This window comes from Lathyrus oleraceus, chromosome 4, assembly GCF_024323335.1.
Source record: "Lathyrus oleraceus cultivar Zhongwan6 chromosome 4, CAAS_Psat_ZW6_1.0, whole genome shotgun sequence".
NCBI classification, from domain to species: domain Eukaryota; kingdom Viridiplantae; phylum Streptophyta; class Magnoliopsida; order Fabales; family Fabaceae; genus Lathyrus; species Lathyrus oleraceus.
Window position 1 is genome coordinate 409,373,917 of NC_066582.1, and position 13,599 is coordinate 409,387,515.

The 13,599-nt window shown below is 39.9% G+C and overlaps 1 protein-coding gene across 1 annotated transcript; it reads left to right on the top strand.

The window, feature by feature from the left end:
• Positions 1 to 4,498: 4,498 nt before the first annotated feature.
• LOC127137746 (uncharacterized) lies at positions 4,499 to 5,056 on the top strand. The gene has a single exon (XM_051064173.1). It carries the CDS (start codon positions 4,499 to 4,501, stop codon positions 5,054 to 5,056), a length of 558 nt encoding a protein of 185 aa, XP_050920130.1.
• The last annotated feature ends 8,543 nt before the right edge of the window (positions 5,057 to 13,599 follow it).

The window sequence follows — 13,599 nt, forward strand, 5'->3', positions numbered from 1 at the left end:
TCAATATAGACATAGGGGAAAAAGGGTAATTATACACATAAGTATTATCACAAAAGGATTTGTCAGATCACATGACATTTTTGTGTCTTGGGTAGTAGTGATGTGTTGCTAGATACCGCTCACTATTTATTATGTTAAATACGTGATTTAATATAATTGCTAATGTCGCGAAAACCTACAGGGTCACATAAAAAAGGACGGATTAATGAGAGATAGAGTAAATAAGGAACACCGTAAGGTATGGTGCGCTTAAGGGAATTGTAGAACATTGGAAGGTACGATGTACTTGAGTAGAATATGAAATATGGTAAGGTACCACACGCTTAACGGATTTTGGCATATCATAAGATATGTGCCACATACACTTAAGTGAGATTTTTAGCTTGCAACCCACACAAGTGGTTCTATAAATAGAACCATTGTACAGTTGAAAATTCGTTTCTCTCTCTCTCTCACTCAAAGCCTTCATTCGTAGCAGCTATCACTGAGATTGAAGGAATCCGTTCGCGTGGACTGAGTAGAGGCGTTGTCACCATTCAACGTTAGTGATCACTCCTTAGATCTGCATCAAAGATTTCAATCGCCACAAGAGGTAACGATTCTATCACTAATCATGCCCATTCGTAAGGATCACTAAAGGAGAAAGTTTTTAATTTCCGCTGTATTTTGGATCGCTCTTCTCCTTCAGTTCATAATTATGGATTGAGTCGCAAGTTAGCCAATATCTGATTGTCAATCATTTAGATTCAGAAGAGAATAAAATTATTGCTAAAATGACAATGAATATGGTTAGACCTAAAGACATACTCTCAACTTTGAAACGAAAAAGACTCAAAAGTGTCTCAAATATTAAACAAGTTTATAATTTCTTACCCATAAACAACAAGGCGATGAAGGGTCCAAGATCTGAAATATAACGTTTGTTAAAAAAAATTTATAAGCATCATTATGTTTCTAGAGTATGTGAGGATGGGAAGTCTATTTGAGATATATTTTGGATGCATCTTGAATCCATGCAGTTGTTTAACACATTTCTCAATGTATTGATAATTGATGCAACATATAACACCAACAAGTATATGCCTACTCTCCTTGAAATTATTGGTGTTACTTCTACAAAGATGATTTATTCAGTTAGTTTTCATTTTTAGAATGTGAAAAAGAGTATAATATTACATGGACTTTATAAGTGTTGCAATATGTTGAAAGACTTATAAAACATGTCACAAGTGATTGTCACCAATTGCGATACTTCATTGATGAATTTTGTTGCAAAAATATTTCTTACATCCTATGATTTAATGTGTAGGTATCATATGAAAAAAATGTGAGAGGTAGAATAAAGAGAATTTTGGGAAGAAAATAAATTAAGAGTGAAGACGGAAAAATGGTCAAACCTTCTCAAATATTGAAGCCCATAATTAAGGGTGTTCAAAACCAAACTAGCCCAATAGAAAACCGCAAAAAAAAACCAAAGAAAATAAAAAACTGCAAAAAATGCATTTGGTTTGGATGTATTTAGGCTATATTTTAACAAAACTGCGCGGTTCAGTTTGATTTGCAGTTTATATTTTGAGAACCTAATCAAAACACATTATGTTACAATCCAAATTTCACTTAGGATTACAGACTGTTATGCCATAACCTTGCGATTATGAACGATTTTCCCTTCCTCACACTTAAGATTTCAGTTTCAGCCTTCTCAAATCTCTCTAGCAGTATCGTGCCTTCTTCACTAGCTACATCTTGCCTCTTCTTCTTCTTTCATCTCTCTCTCTCTCTCTCTTATATTATTTTATTTTTTACCTTCTCATTTTTATGTTAATGTTCTCTCTTCCAATTTCGTGTTTATCGCACATCTGCTTCTCTAATCTCTCATGTCATATGTTCTTTCTTTTTCATCTTAATTAATATCTCATCTCGTCTATTTATTTTTCTTCCATTATAATGTTTTTTATATTGTTTTATATTTATTATTCCACTTTTGTCTAATCTGATTTTTATATATTAAATAGGAAGTCGTTAAAAATGATAAGTTTTATTGTTATTTGATAATGTATGAACGATTAAATACACAATTATGTTGTCATTTATATGTGTATGTATGGTTCAATGTTTTTTTTTGTAAAAAGTTGTACCAACCAAACTTCATCAGTTTGGTTGGGTTTTATTTCTAAAAGCCAACCGAACCAATCCAAATTGCACATTTTTTCTCTTGCGGTTCGGGTGACTTTTTACGTCAAAATTGCCTAAATCACACTGATAACGAGAAATCATATCGTGTTTTTAGGCTCAGTTCACATGATATCCGTTTATGTTTTTATGCATTTTGTCTTCTTTTACTTCTGTTTTATTCGTTTTGCAGTTAATATCCGATATCATTGAAGTTTTGGAAGCCTCGTGAAAAAGGAGCGAAATAAGAGCTAAAAAGGAGCAAAAAAGCAAGGTTTATGCATTTTGTCCAGATGACATTCTCCATTTACTTCGCTGCCACGTCATTTAAAATACGGAAGGAATGACATTCGCCATTCCCCTAATGGCATTCACCATTATCGCGCAGTAATAGAACTGCACTAGTGGACAGTTCTGGACCGTTTTTTATCCACTATTTTTCCTCCACTCTCCATGCACGATCCAAGGGAGTTATCAGGTCTCAAAGCTTCTATAAATAGGATTGTGGGATACTTTGGAAGGTATCCAAGTTGTGCGGAAGCTCTGCCGAATCGAGTCTTAGAATTAAGCATAAATTACCTATAAAAGTGACAATAACTCATATTGAGGGATTGCCACACATGTTCTAGCTTTATTTTGTTTTCATCTTCATTGTACTCTTGAATCAAAGAACAAGTATGCCGTTATTTTATTTTCAAGCTAATTCAAGTTCAAGTTCGAGTTAATTCTAATTTTATTTTAAGAAATTTCAGGTTCTTTTTACTGCTTTTGATATTTGCATGTTTTACTGTTTTAATTACTTGTATGCCATGTTGCTCATAATTTTGATTGTTTTAATTATGTTGTTCCCAAATAATATAATGTCTTGCTAATTTATTCTGAGTCTGGAGAATTATATGTTTCCAATTGTAAGTGCGAATAATAAGTGCGAATTTATGATTTAACTATGTTATGGCTTTAGTTTCCAATTGTATGTTTTACTATTTTGGCACGAGAGTGTGAGACAAGTTAAGGTTCAATCCGATAACGCGAGAGTGTGAGGAAGGAACCAGATAGTGGAAACTAGCCATCGATCCTAAAAACATCGAGAGTGCTTTAGGCACCGTTTAGGATCTCATTTACTTTCAAAATGTGCTTTCTAATTAGAACAAGCGAGCGAGAGCAAAGTCCCGTGGTTAGGAGGTGTGATCTTTGTCAATAGCGCGAGAGTGTGAGACGGGATATTTAGGTCGGTATTTTCTACATAGCACAATATAATCATATTTAGTGCCCAATCCTACCTAATCCCCTAGGTACACGCAATCCATATTCCGTACTCGTTAGTTATCATAACTTTTAAACCGTTAGAAGTTAGTATTTTCATTGTTGTTCCTACCTTTATAATCTTTAGCCCTAGCTTTTCACTGCAACAATAGATAAAATTAGTTTGACCATTATTCCATGTGGGTTTGATAATCTTTTAAAACTACATGATAGGCTGTGCACTTACAGTTATAATCCGACAGACATGCCCGTCGTTCATCAAGTTTTTGGCGTCGTTGCCGGGGATTAATTAGTCAATATTGTGATTCCTTTGTTGCGCATTATAGACTAAGCCAACAAATTTTCTTTCTTTTTCTTTGTCGATTGTATGTCAAACACCTGCTCTTAGAGCAAGGAGTTAGAGCAACCAATTGACGATATCGAGCCTTATCTTAATCTAAAACGCCGAATCAATAATTTCCGTATTAAATACAACCTTCTAGATCCTAACACCCCAATTTCAGATCCAAAACCAATTATGGCCGAAAGACCACAAAATCGTCCATTGAAGTATTATGTTGTTCCATCGAGAGCAGAACCATATAACAACATTGATGCCCCTGCCATCAATCAGAACGATTTTGAGTTGAAACCTTCGCTATTATCACCCGTTCAACAAAACCAATTTTCAGGTAGTCCTAAAGACGATCCTAACTTACATTTGCCCGTGTTTGTGCAGTATGCGGGCACAGTGAGAGCAAATGGTGTCAGTCAAGAAGCGATTAGACTACGTCTTTTCCCTTTTTCCTTAAGAGATAGAGTAAGAGCTTGGCTCCAGTATCTACCTTCAAACTCTGTAACCACATGGGACGAGTTGAAGAAAGTCTTCTTAGCCTGACATTTTCCACCAAGCAAAACGGCTATGCTAAGAGCTCAAATCAACGGATTTAAGCAACAAGACAATGAATCTCTTTTCGATGCCTGGGAAAGATACAAGGACATGATGCGACTCTGTCCATACCATGGACTTGAAGAATGGATGATTATCCATACTTTCTATAATGGTCTGTTGTATAACACTAAGATGAATTTAAGCGCTGCTGTAGGTGCTCTAATGGACAAACCTTATGACGAAGCTTATGAACTCATAGAAAACATGGCTCAAAATCATTTCCAATGGGGAGGAGAACATGCTGCTGTAGAAAAACCAAATCAGAAAAGCGGAATGTACAAAGTCAATGGCATAGGCCGCATCAATGCTAAAGTGGATGCACTTACTCAAAAGATTGAAAGCTTGGCCATAACACCAGCAGCTATCGTAGCTGCTATAACACCAAACTGTGAATTATGTGGAACCCCTGGGCACACTAATGTTGATTGTCAGTTATTGGCTGGTGTTCCCACCGATCAAGTAAACTATGCCCAAGGAAACCCATATTCAAACACTTACAATCCTGGTTGGAGGAACCATCCAAATTTTTCCCATAAAAGTAACAATGCTTTGTTTCCACCAAACTCATCACCTGTTATTCCACCTGGCTATCAGAAAGGAGCCCCTGTTGCTCCACAAGCACCTAGAAAGTCAAATTTGGAGATCATGATGGAAAACTTTATAAATACCCAAGCTCAACAAAATAAATAATTTGCAAATCAAAACGCCCATACGAGTGAATTGATGAAACAATTGTCAAATAAGTTTGATGTAATGGCTACCCATAACAAGATGTTAGAAACCCATATCTCCCAAGTAGCCCAACAACAAGCCGCAATAGCAGCCCCAACTGGAGCATTTCCTGGTCAACCTCAACCAAACCCAAAAGGCCATGTTAACACCATCACACTTTGGAGTGGGACAAAACTAGATGAACCAACTGACCCAAGAATTCAAAATCTGGCCATGTACCAAAATTCTGGTAAAGGATCCGAAAAAGTAAACGAACCAACAAAGGATGGAAAGAAAGAAGAAAGCGGAGAGGTAACAGATAAAGAACTACCCTATGTGCCTCCGCCACCATACAAACCACCTGTACCTTATCCCCAAAGGCTTGCTAAATCCAGAAATAAAGGACAATTCAAGAAATTCGTGGAACTTCTGAAGCAACTAAACATAACCACACCATTCACAGAAGCCATTACTCAAATGCCTTCATATGACAAATTTATTAAAGAGATCCTATTGTCGCATTACGCAAAAAACCGGCGGGAAAACGAAAACAACAGAGCCGTCACCGTGCGTTATTTATCCCAAAAGAGGGAAAGGAAACGCTCGAAGTAAACCTGGAAAAAGCATGGTCTCGCGACCAAAGAGAATGGGATCGGGAGTCGGTTATGCGAAGGGAAGGTATTAGCACCCCTACGCATCCGTCGTACTCGACGGGATCCACTCTCAGAAAGAAGGAATATGGTTGCTAAAACACCGCTCACAAACAAACACACTGGCTGAAAGAGACACAAGAAAACAAACAAAACTAACTCGGCAGGATATCGCATCCTGGGCCTACGTAGTCTATCAGGCATAGACATCAGAGTCGACGTAGTTCGGACCGGGGAAAAACACATGCTCGCTAGGATGTCGCATCCTATGCATACGTATCTTCTCAGACGAAGAAGAATCAGAGCATCCGTAGCTCGGCTCACGCACGCCAAACAAAACCGCACAAACACGGGAAAACATGGAACCCGAATGCCAATCGCTGGACTTATATCAGCTTCCGAACCAAACACACCCACACTGGAACCCGAATGCCAATCGCTGGACTTATATCAGCTTCCAAGCACACAAAAAGAGGTTACGGAATGCCAACCGTTGGGCTTACATCCATCTCCTGACACACACAAAGACAAAACAAAAGGGCGCCCGGAGAGATCAGCTCATCTCCTGCCTACGTACCTCATCTGGTATGAGGATCAGGGCGACGTAGTTCCCCTACGCAGGGACACAGGACTAGCCTAACCAGATAACAGAGGGAGACACAACTAGGGAGACTAACTCGAGCCTAGATGTTATCATGCATAATCATCCCTAAGTCAAGGTTGCTATCTAACTTGCACAGGAAGCAAGCTAAACCTAAGCACAGGCAATAGCAAAGCAAACAATCACAGATAGCACACACTATATACACATCAAGTGGGGCTCAAACAAAGGTTAGGCTGCAAGAGCAAGCCAACTGTATCAGGGTGAGGTTAGCTCTTAACCCTAACATTGAGAGTTAGGGTGAAGCTGATGAAAGGTGAGTGAAGATGAGACTTCACAGCTCTTATCCCTGGCCTGGGAGAGCTTCAGATAATGAAGTGTGGGTCCAGAAAGTGGGAACCCTTCTACACTTATGACACTGACTCAACATAGATCTTGGGGTTAATGTCCACAAGGCATCAACATGTGATGTGAGCCAAGGGACGACTCAATAGAATAGCAGGAGATGGATTGCACATCTCTTGTGTCTGCCAATTGCCTTAACAAAGGTCTTTTCCTGCTTGGGGACAAAAATAAACAAGCACAAGCATTGCCTCTTAAGGAGGACTTCAGACAGGTGCCTGGCCAAGTAACAGGCCAGGTCTTCCAGACTACATGGAGAAGAGATCATTATACCTCAATGCTCAAGCTAGCAAGCAAAGCAAACACAAGTTCACAAGGGAACTATAGCAACTAAGGTACCTGAAATCAATCCAACATAATCAGTATACCAGACAAACAAAAAGCAAACAGACAATTACAAGTCCACAGCACAAACAGATAACAAGCATCAATGCACAAAGGTGCAAGCCACAAGGCCTAGTCATAAGTCTCAATGCCTACAAAACAAGCTCCAAGTTAGTCATAAACAAGAAATAAACCAACTCCAATTGAGGGCACATCATCAAGCATAAGTAATTGTGCTTTTAACCTGAAACAAAGCTCAAATGTGAGAGCACAAACCACTAGTACAAGACTAGGGTCCAAAGGGGAGTAATAAACCAAAACAGAACATGAAACTTATCCAAAATCAAGATCAATCAATTAGGAAACAAATACAAGTGGTCTCATGTTCATATCAATCCCTAAGATCATTTCATACATCAAAGAGTGCAAAGCATGCAATTTAGAACCTCATAGGACCAAACAGAAAGATCCAACTCAAATCAACTCACAAACATTTCAATAAATCCCCAAAAACTTCATGGTCAAACAACATTCATAACATGATATAGACACCAAATTTCAAGCCAATTGGATAAGAGGAAGCAAGTCAATTAAATTCATAAAGTCAAGCCAAGTTCAAACAAGCTCATACAAGGCACCAAAACATGCATCAACTTCAAGCAATCATAAAACAGCAACCAAACATGATAAATGAGTGAAACCAAAGCCATGGCAAACTTCAAGATGTCTATAATACACATGCCAAATTTCAAGTCCATCCAATAAACAACAAGGATTTCACAAATCATATGAGGTCATGACTCACAAAAAGTCCACAATTGGTCAAACAGGGGAGAAAATCTCAATCAAATTGGAAATGCACTCAAGAAATCCATAAAAATTCATATTCAAGCTTAACATCCAGAAGATTCAACATACAAAAATTCAGATCATTTTGAGTTCATATGGCATGGTAAAAAAAATCATCAAATTGGACAAGGGATGGTGTGACACAAATTGTCACACCTCTATAGAAAAAATCATATCTCATCAACCAGAAATGATAAAATCACAAACTCTATACCAAAAAATCCCTAAAAGTGTCTAGATTAAGCACAAAAATTTTTAGCCTCATTGGATTAAGCATCATCATTTCACAAGCAAAATGACATGGAAGGTACAAATTGGATACACATGAACAAACCCTAGGCAAAACAGAAATCCACACGTGCATAATTCCTGGAAAAATCACCATAAAAAACTAGAGATCATGAGGAATATCATGCAAAAAATCCCACATTATTTGGACAAATATTGAATGACTTATGATTTTTGGAAGATTGAAGATGAAAATGAAATTAAAATTTGAAATGAAAATGAATTAATGGATTAAATGTGATATAATGGCAAAAGCGTAAATAAGATGCTGAAATGATGAAACGCTGCGTTTCATTTTATGAGGTGGCAAGGCGCGATTGGCTTCATGGGCGAAAAACCACGGAATGCATGCAAACACGGCTCAGCACGGATCTAACAGAGTTCTGGAAACGAAATTGGCTAGGGTTCAACATGTTCTTCATTCAATTTCCAGGTGATGAACAATTTTCCACGAAAATCAACAAGCAGCATATCATTCGATCCGTCTCATCATGCACATTAACAATCCTAACATGATTAAACCTAACTCTAACTAACATGGAAGGATCGAGCCAAATAAGTTCTACATCTCAAACTTAAATTCATGATAACTCTCTTAATACTTGATGAAATTCAAAACCACAAGGTTCAGCATACTCATGGATGAAAGGTCTACAAAACACATAACATAATTTCAACAATTGGAGAATTCTATTCCTGACCTTGTTTGAAGTGCAGGTTTGGAATCGTGGTTTTCTGGCTTTGTCTTGTTGAAACAGATGCTTAATGATGATTAGGAAGATGAATGAGTGAAGAACTGAAGCTCAAATGTCTTGGATCTTGCTCTAATTCAGATCTGCCATTGATGAACCTTGAAGCAACAGTCCACGATTATGCTGAACAGTGATGAATCCTTGCTTCAATTCACTTCCAATATGCTTGTGGATGGTGAATCAATGAAGAATCAAGCAAGTTCTATGGAAATTTTTGCAGAAAAATGAAGAACAAAAGTTGAGAGAATTGTGCAATTCTTGATCTAGATCTGTTTGAAATGATTGTTAATGATGAATTCAGTTAGGATTAGCTATTTATATGTGCTGTTAATCATTTTTGTTAATCAAGCTTAGCCAAAACCAAAGTGATTAGTGAAAATGCAAGTTTATGCTAAATTGGTCATGCCACCCTCATGTTATGCAATGCCTTGCTACAGTGCACGAAAACCTGTCCAAACACACTCCAAATGTGATATAAGACCAATTGCCAAGCTTGGAATGCATGAAAAAGGCTTAGTTTTGAAAGTCACTTTTTCCCTCCCTTTTTCAAATTCAATTCACCTTGAAAATGCCATTTTTATGTGATGAGTTTTGGTGAAATGCAATGAATGATTTGGATAGAGCATGTCAAATGGAGATTGTAGCAAGAAACCCCACTCAATTTGGCCAAATGGTGTGAAAGTTATCCCACTTTGAAGTTCAAAAATTCTTGACAATGATTTGATCATAACTTGCCAACCACAAATGAGAAATGGATGTTCTTGGACTTTTTGGAAAGGTGAGAGCAAGATCTTCAACTTTCATGTTGGACAAAATTCCATTTGAAGCTTGTATGATGATGTAAATTTGAGGAGAAGATCTTTCCATTTTTGGCAATTTGAAATTACAGGTCACTTACTATTTTTGGAAACTTTTCATCTGACCTCAAATTCTCCAATGTTGATCTTTGACATGTCAAATGAGACTTGTATGGACATGAATGAGGCCTTTCAAACCATCTCCCACCTTCAAATCCATGAATTCAGGCACAGTTGACCACAATTGACTTTCTAGGGTTTCAGATGAAATCCTGCTTGACTGATGACTTCTGAACATCCAATCTTTGGACAAATCACTCCAAAATGATCCCTAGGCCATGTGAACATGTTGAACCAACCCTAGGGTTTTGCCTCAATAGAAATTGCACATGCTTGCTTGCTTGACTGATTCTCCTGACCAGTTGACCTAATCTTGTCTGATGACTTGCACTTGGGCAAATGGACAATGCAATGCTATGCAGTGGACTATGTAATGTTAATGACCTAATATGAAAATGTATGTACAAAATGGGAGGTGAAAATTTGAGGTGCTACAGCTGCCCCTATTCAATCAACTGGGAACCCGAATGGATGAGAGCAACGGCTGTCAGACTTTCAGGGTAAACAGGGATTGAATACCAAGAACCGTAGAAATTTGCACAATGCGGGGATCCACCAACGGAAACGTCCACTGGGATCTAATATTTATTTACTGGGGATTTTCTTTTTTTCTGGTTCTTCTCTCAAGGGTACAACCACCTCCAGACATCTCAAGACGATGAATGTGAACAAAAATCACAACTAGACGTCAACGGACAACTAGGAAAAACTCAACGTTTACCAAGACCAACGGAGAGGTAACTGGACATTAACGAATGAGCTGGGAAAGATACAACCATACGTCAACGAACGTAGTGGGAAAAACTCGACGTTTACCGAAACCAACGGAGAGGTAACTCAACTGGGGACGACCAGGAAAAACTCGATGTTTACCGAAACCAACAGAGAGGTAACAGACATCAATGGATGACTGGAAGACTCGACCAGACGTCAACGGACGAAAGGGAGAAGCTCGACGTTTATCGACACCAACGGAGAAGGAGAAGACTCGACCAGACGTCAACGGACGAAAGGGAGAAGCTCGACGTTTATCGACACCAACGGAGAAGGAGAAGACTCGACCAGACGTCAACGGACGAACGGGAGAAGCTCGACGTTTATCGACACCAACGGAGAAGGAGAAAACTCGACTAGACGTCAACGGACGAACGGGAGAAGCTCGACGTTTATCGACACCAACGTAGAAGGAGACCAGACATCAATGGACGATGGATGAACTGGGAAGACTCGACCAGACGTCAACGGACGAAAGGGAGAAGCTCGACGTTTATCGACACCAACGGAGAAGGAGAAAACTCGACCAGACGTCAACGGACGAACGGGAGAAGCTCGACGTTTATCGACACCAACGGAGAAGGAGAATTACTGGGGAAAATACACCTAGATATCAACGGATAACTAGGAAAAACCCGACGTTTATCGACACCAACGGAGAGGAGAATCTGAGGTGAAAGGGATACAACTAGATATCAACGGATAACTAGGAAAAACTCGACGTTTATCGAAACCAACGGAGAGGTAACCCTACTGGGGAGAGAGAACAAGACTCAACCAAACGTCAACGGACGATTGGGAAAAACTCAACGTTTATCGAAACCAACGGAGAGGTAACCAGACATCAGCGGATGAATGGAAAGAAAGGGATACCACCATACGTCAACGGACGAATGGGAAAAATTCAACGTTTACCGAAACCAACAGAGAGGTAACTTTGGGGAAGAAAATACAGCCAGTTGTCAACGGACAACTAGGAAAAACTCGACGTTTATCGACACCAACGGAGAGGAGGAAACTCTTCTGGGGAAGAAAAAGGGTATTACGAACATCGAAAGATGATGTTTACGGATACCAACAGAAGACCAGACATTAACGAATGATTGGGAAATACTCGAGGTGTACACCGAAAGATGGTGTTTACCGACACCAAAGAAAGAACACACGCGGGTGCTGACATGACACCGACCAGTATCACAAGATGACATCTACACATGCCAGGGCAAGGCTAAACACTTGCTGGGATCTCGCTGGGGAATAAGATTGCTTAATCAAAGCAAATATCCGAAAGGGGAAAGGAATATCAATACCGACTGGATAATGATAACCACAAAGAGGGGATTACATCTACCGGTTAGTAGGTAGAAAACCACGGAACAGTAACCGTCATCACTAGGATGAGCACAAGGGTAGACTCCACAAAGGGGAGAAAAGAGGATTCACATCTATCGGATAGTAGGTAGAAGACCACCAAGATAGGACTTACAACTGCTGGTTTGTAGGCAGAGGCCACCAAAATTTGCTGAGGATAAAATGAATGATTGCCGATTAGTGAGCAACTATTCATTTAAACCACAGGGAAGCACAGGAGACAGCCAATAGGAAGCCAATTCAGGATCCATCCAAAAAGGCAGACTGAATCAAGACTCATCCTAATGAGGAAAGAGCTCAATAGGGAAAACCCATCCCATTATATGTGGGGAGGGAACGGAAACAACCGTCATCCACGAGGATACAACTCGTGGGGAGCACAGAAGGAAATGACAGACACTTTCTTCTTAAGGGGTCGACTCTATATGGAGAGATCAGACACACCCACATCTGCTAGGGGAATCAATCCAAGTTTGCTAAATGCTACCAATTCTGGGGAATAGCACTGTTGGGGATACCCGCTCAACTACGGAGTCACTTGTTGGGAAAACATCTTTCTACCCTGCTGGGGAACCCAACTCTGAAATCGATCCAAAGGTGCGATGCTAAACTTCTTTCTAACAACCGATTCTTGGTCACCACAGCTTAGGGCTAATGGATATGTTTGCAATGCTGATGCCTGAGTTTTTTTTTAGCACAATGCCCCATGATCATGGAAAAGCTACGCACTAATGATGCAATATGCTATGCTTATCTAAATGATGAATGCATAAAACACACGTCTCCTTCAGAGACAACACCGGGGAGCTCCAGGAACTCTGCTGAAGATTCCAACACCACGTCAATTTTCACCCTGCTGGGGAAAGACAACCCTTGCTAGGGATGAACTCGATCGAACCCGAACTACTTGGGATTACCCTACTAGGGGAGGCAACCAACGTTTACCTCTACTGGGGACGATTTTGTCGGACTTGGTCCGCTTGGGGACCTTGCTAGGGGAAAACCAACAACATAAACCCTCTGCTACGGAGATCCACTAGGGGAAAACACTCCACACCCTGATGGGGAAATGCATTCACAACCACGCTGGGGATACGTCCTCAACCCTGGGAAACAAACCACCCACTGATACTCCCACTGGGGGACATGGCAACCTTCAAGCTCTCTGAGGAGGCACCGATCTCGAATCGGCTAGGGAAATAACACTTTCAGACCCACTTGGGAGATACGGCCCTTTTGACACGGAACACCCTTCGATTCGTCGAACACTGACATTCAACATCCAACCATAGTGTTGACTTTCCACTTTTGAGAACTCCCAGACTTGTCTGGACTTTTCTGAGTCATCACCTTGTATTCCTGACTACTCCGTACTTTACGGGGATCGAACTTCTGGGATTCATACAAATTTCCCAGTCTTCAGACTTTGAAGAGTCTTCTTGATTACTCTCTAGGATTGTCGTCCTTCTTTCGTCGTCTTTTCATTGTTCGTCTATCCCTTGCCCCTGGTTGGACTTTGTGGGGATCTTTTGTCAAAAGGCATCATATCACAACCTGCCAGTGAATGAGGATATCTAACAGCACCCGCACAAGA

What these genes read in the sequence shown, in the direction of transcription:
- LOC127137746 (XM_051064173.1), top strand. Translation starts at nt 4,499, where the DNA reads ATGAATTTAAGCGCTGCTGTAGGTGCTCTAATGGACAAACCTTATGAC.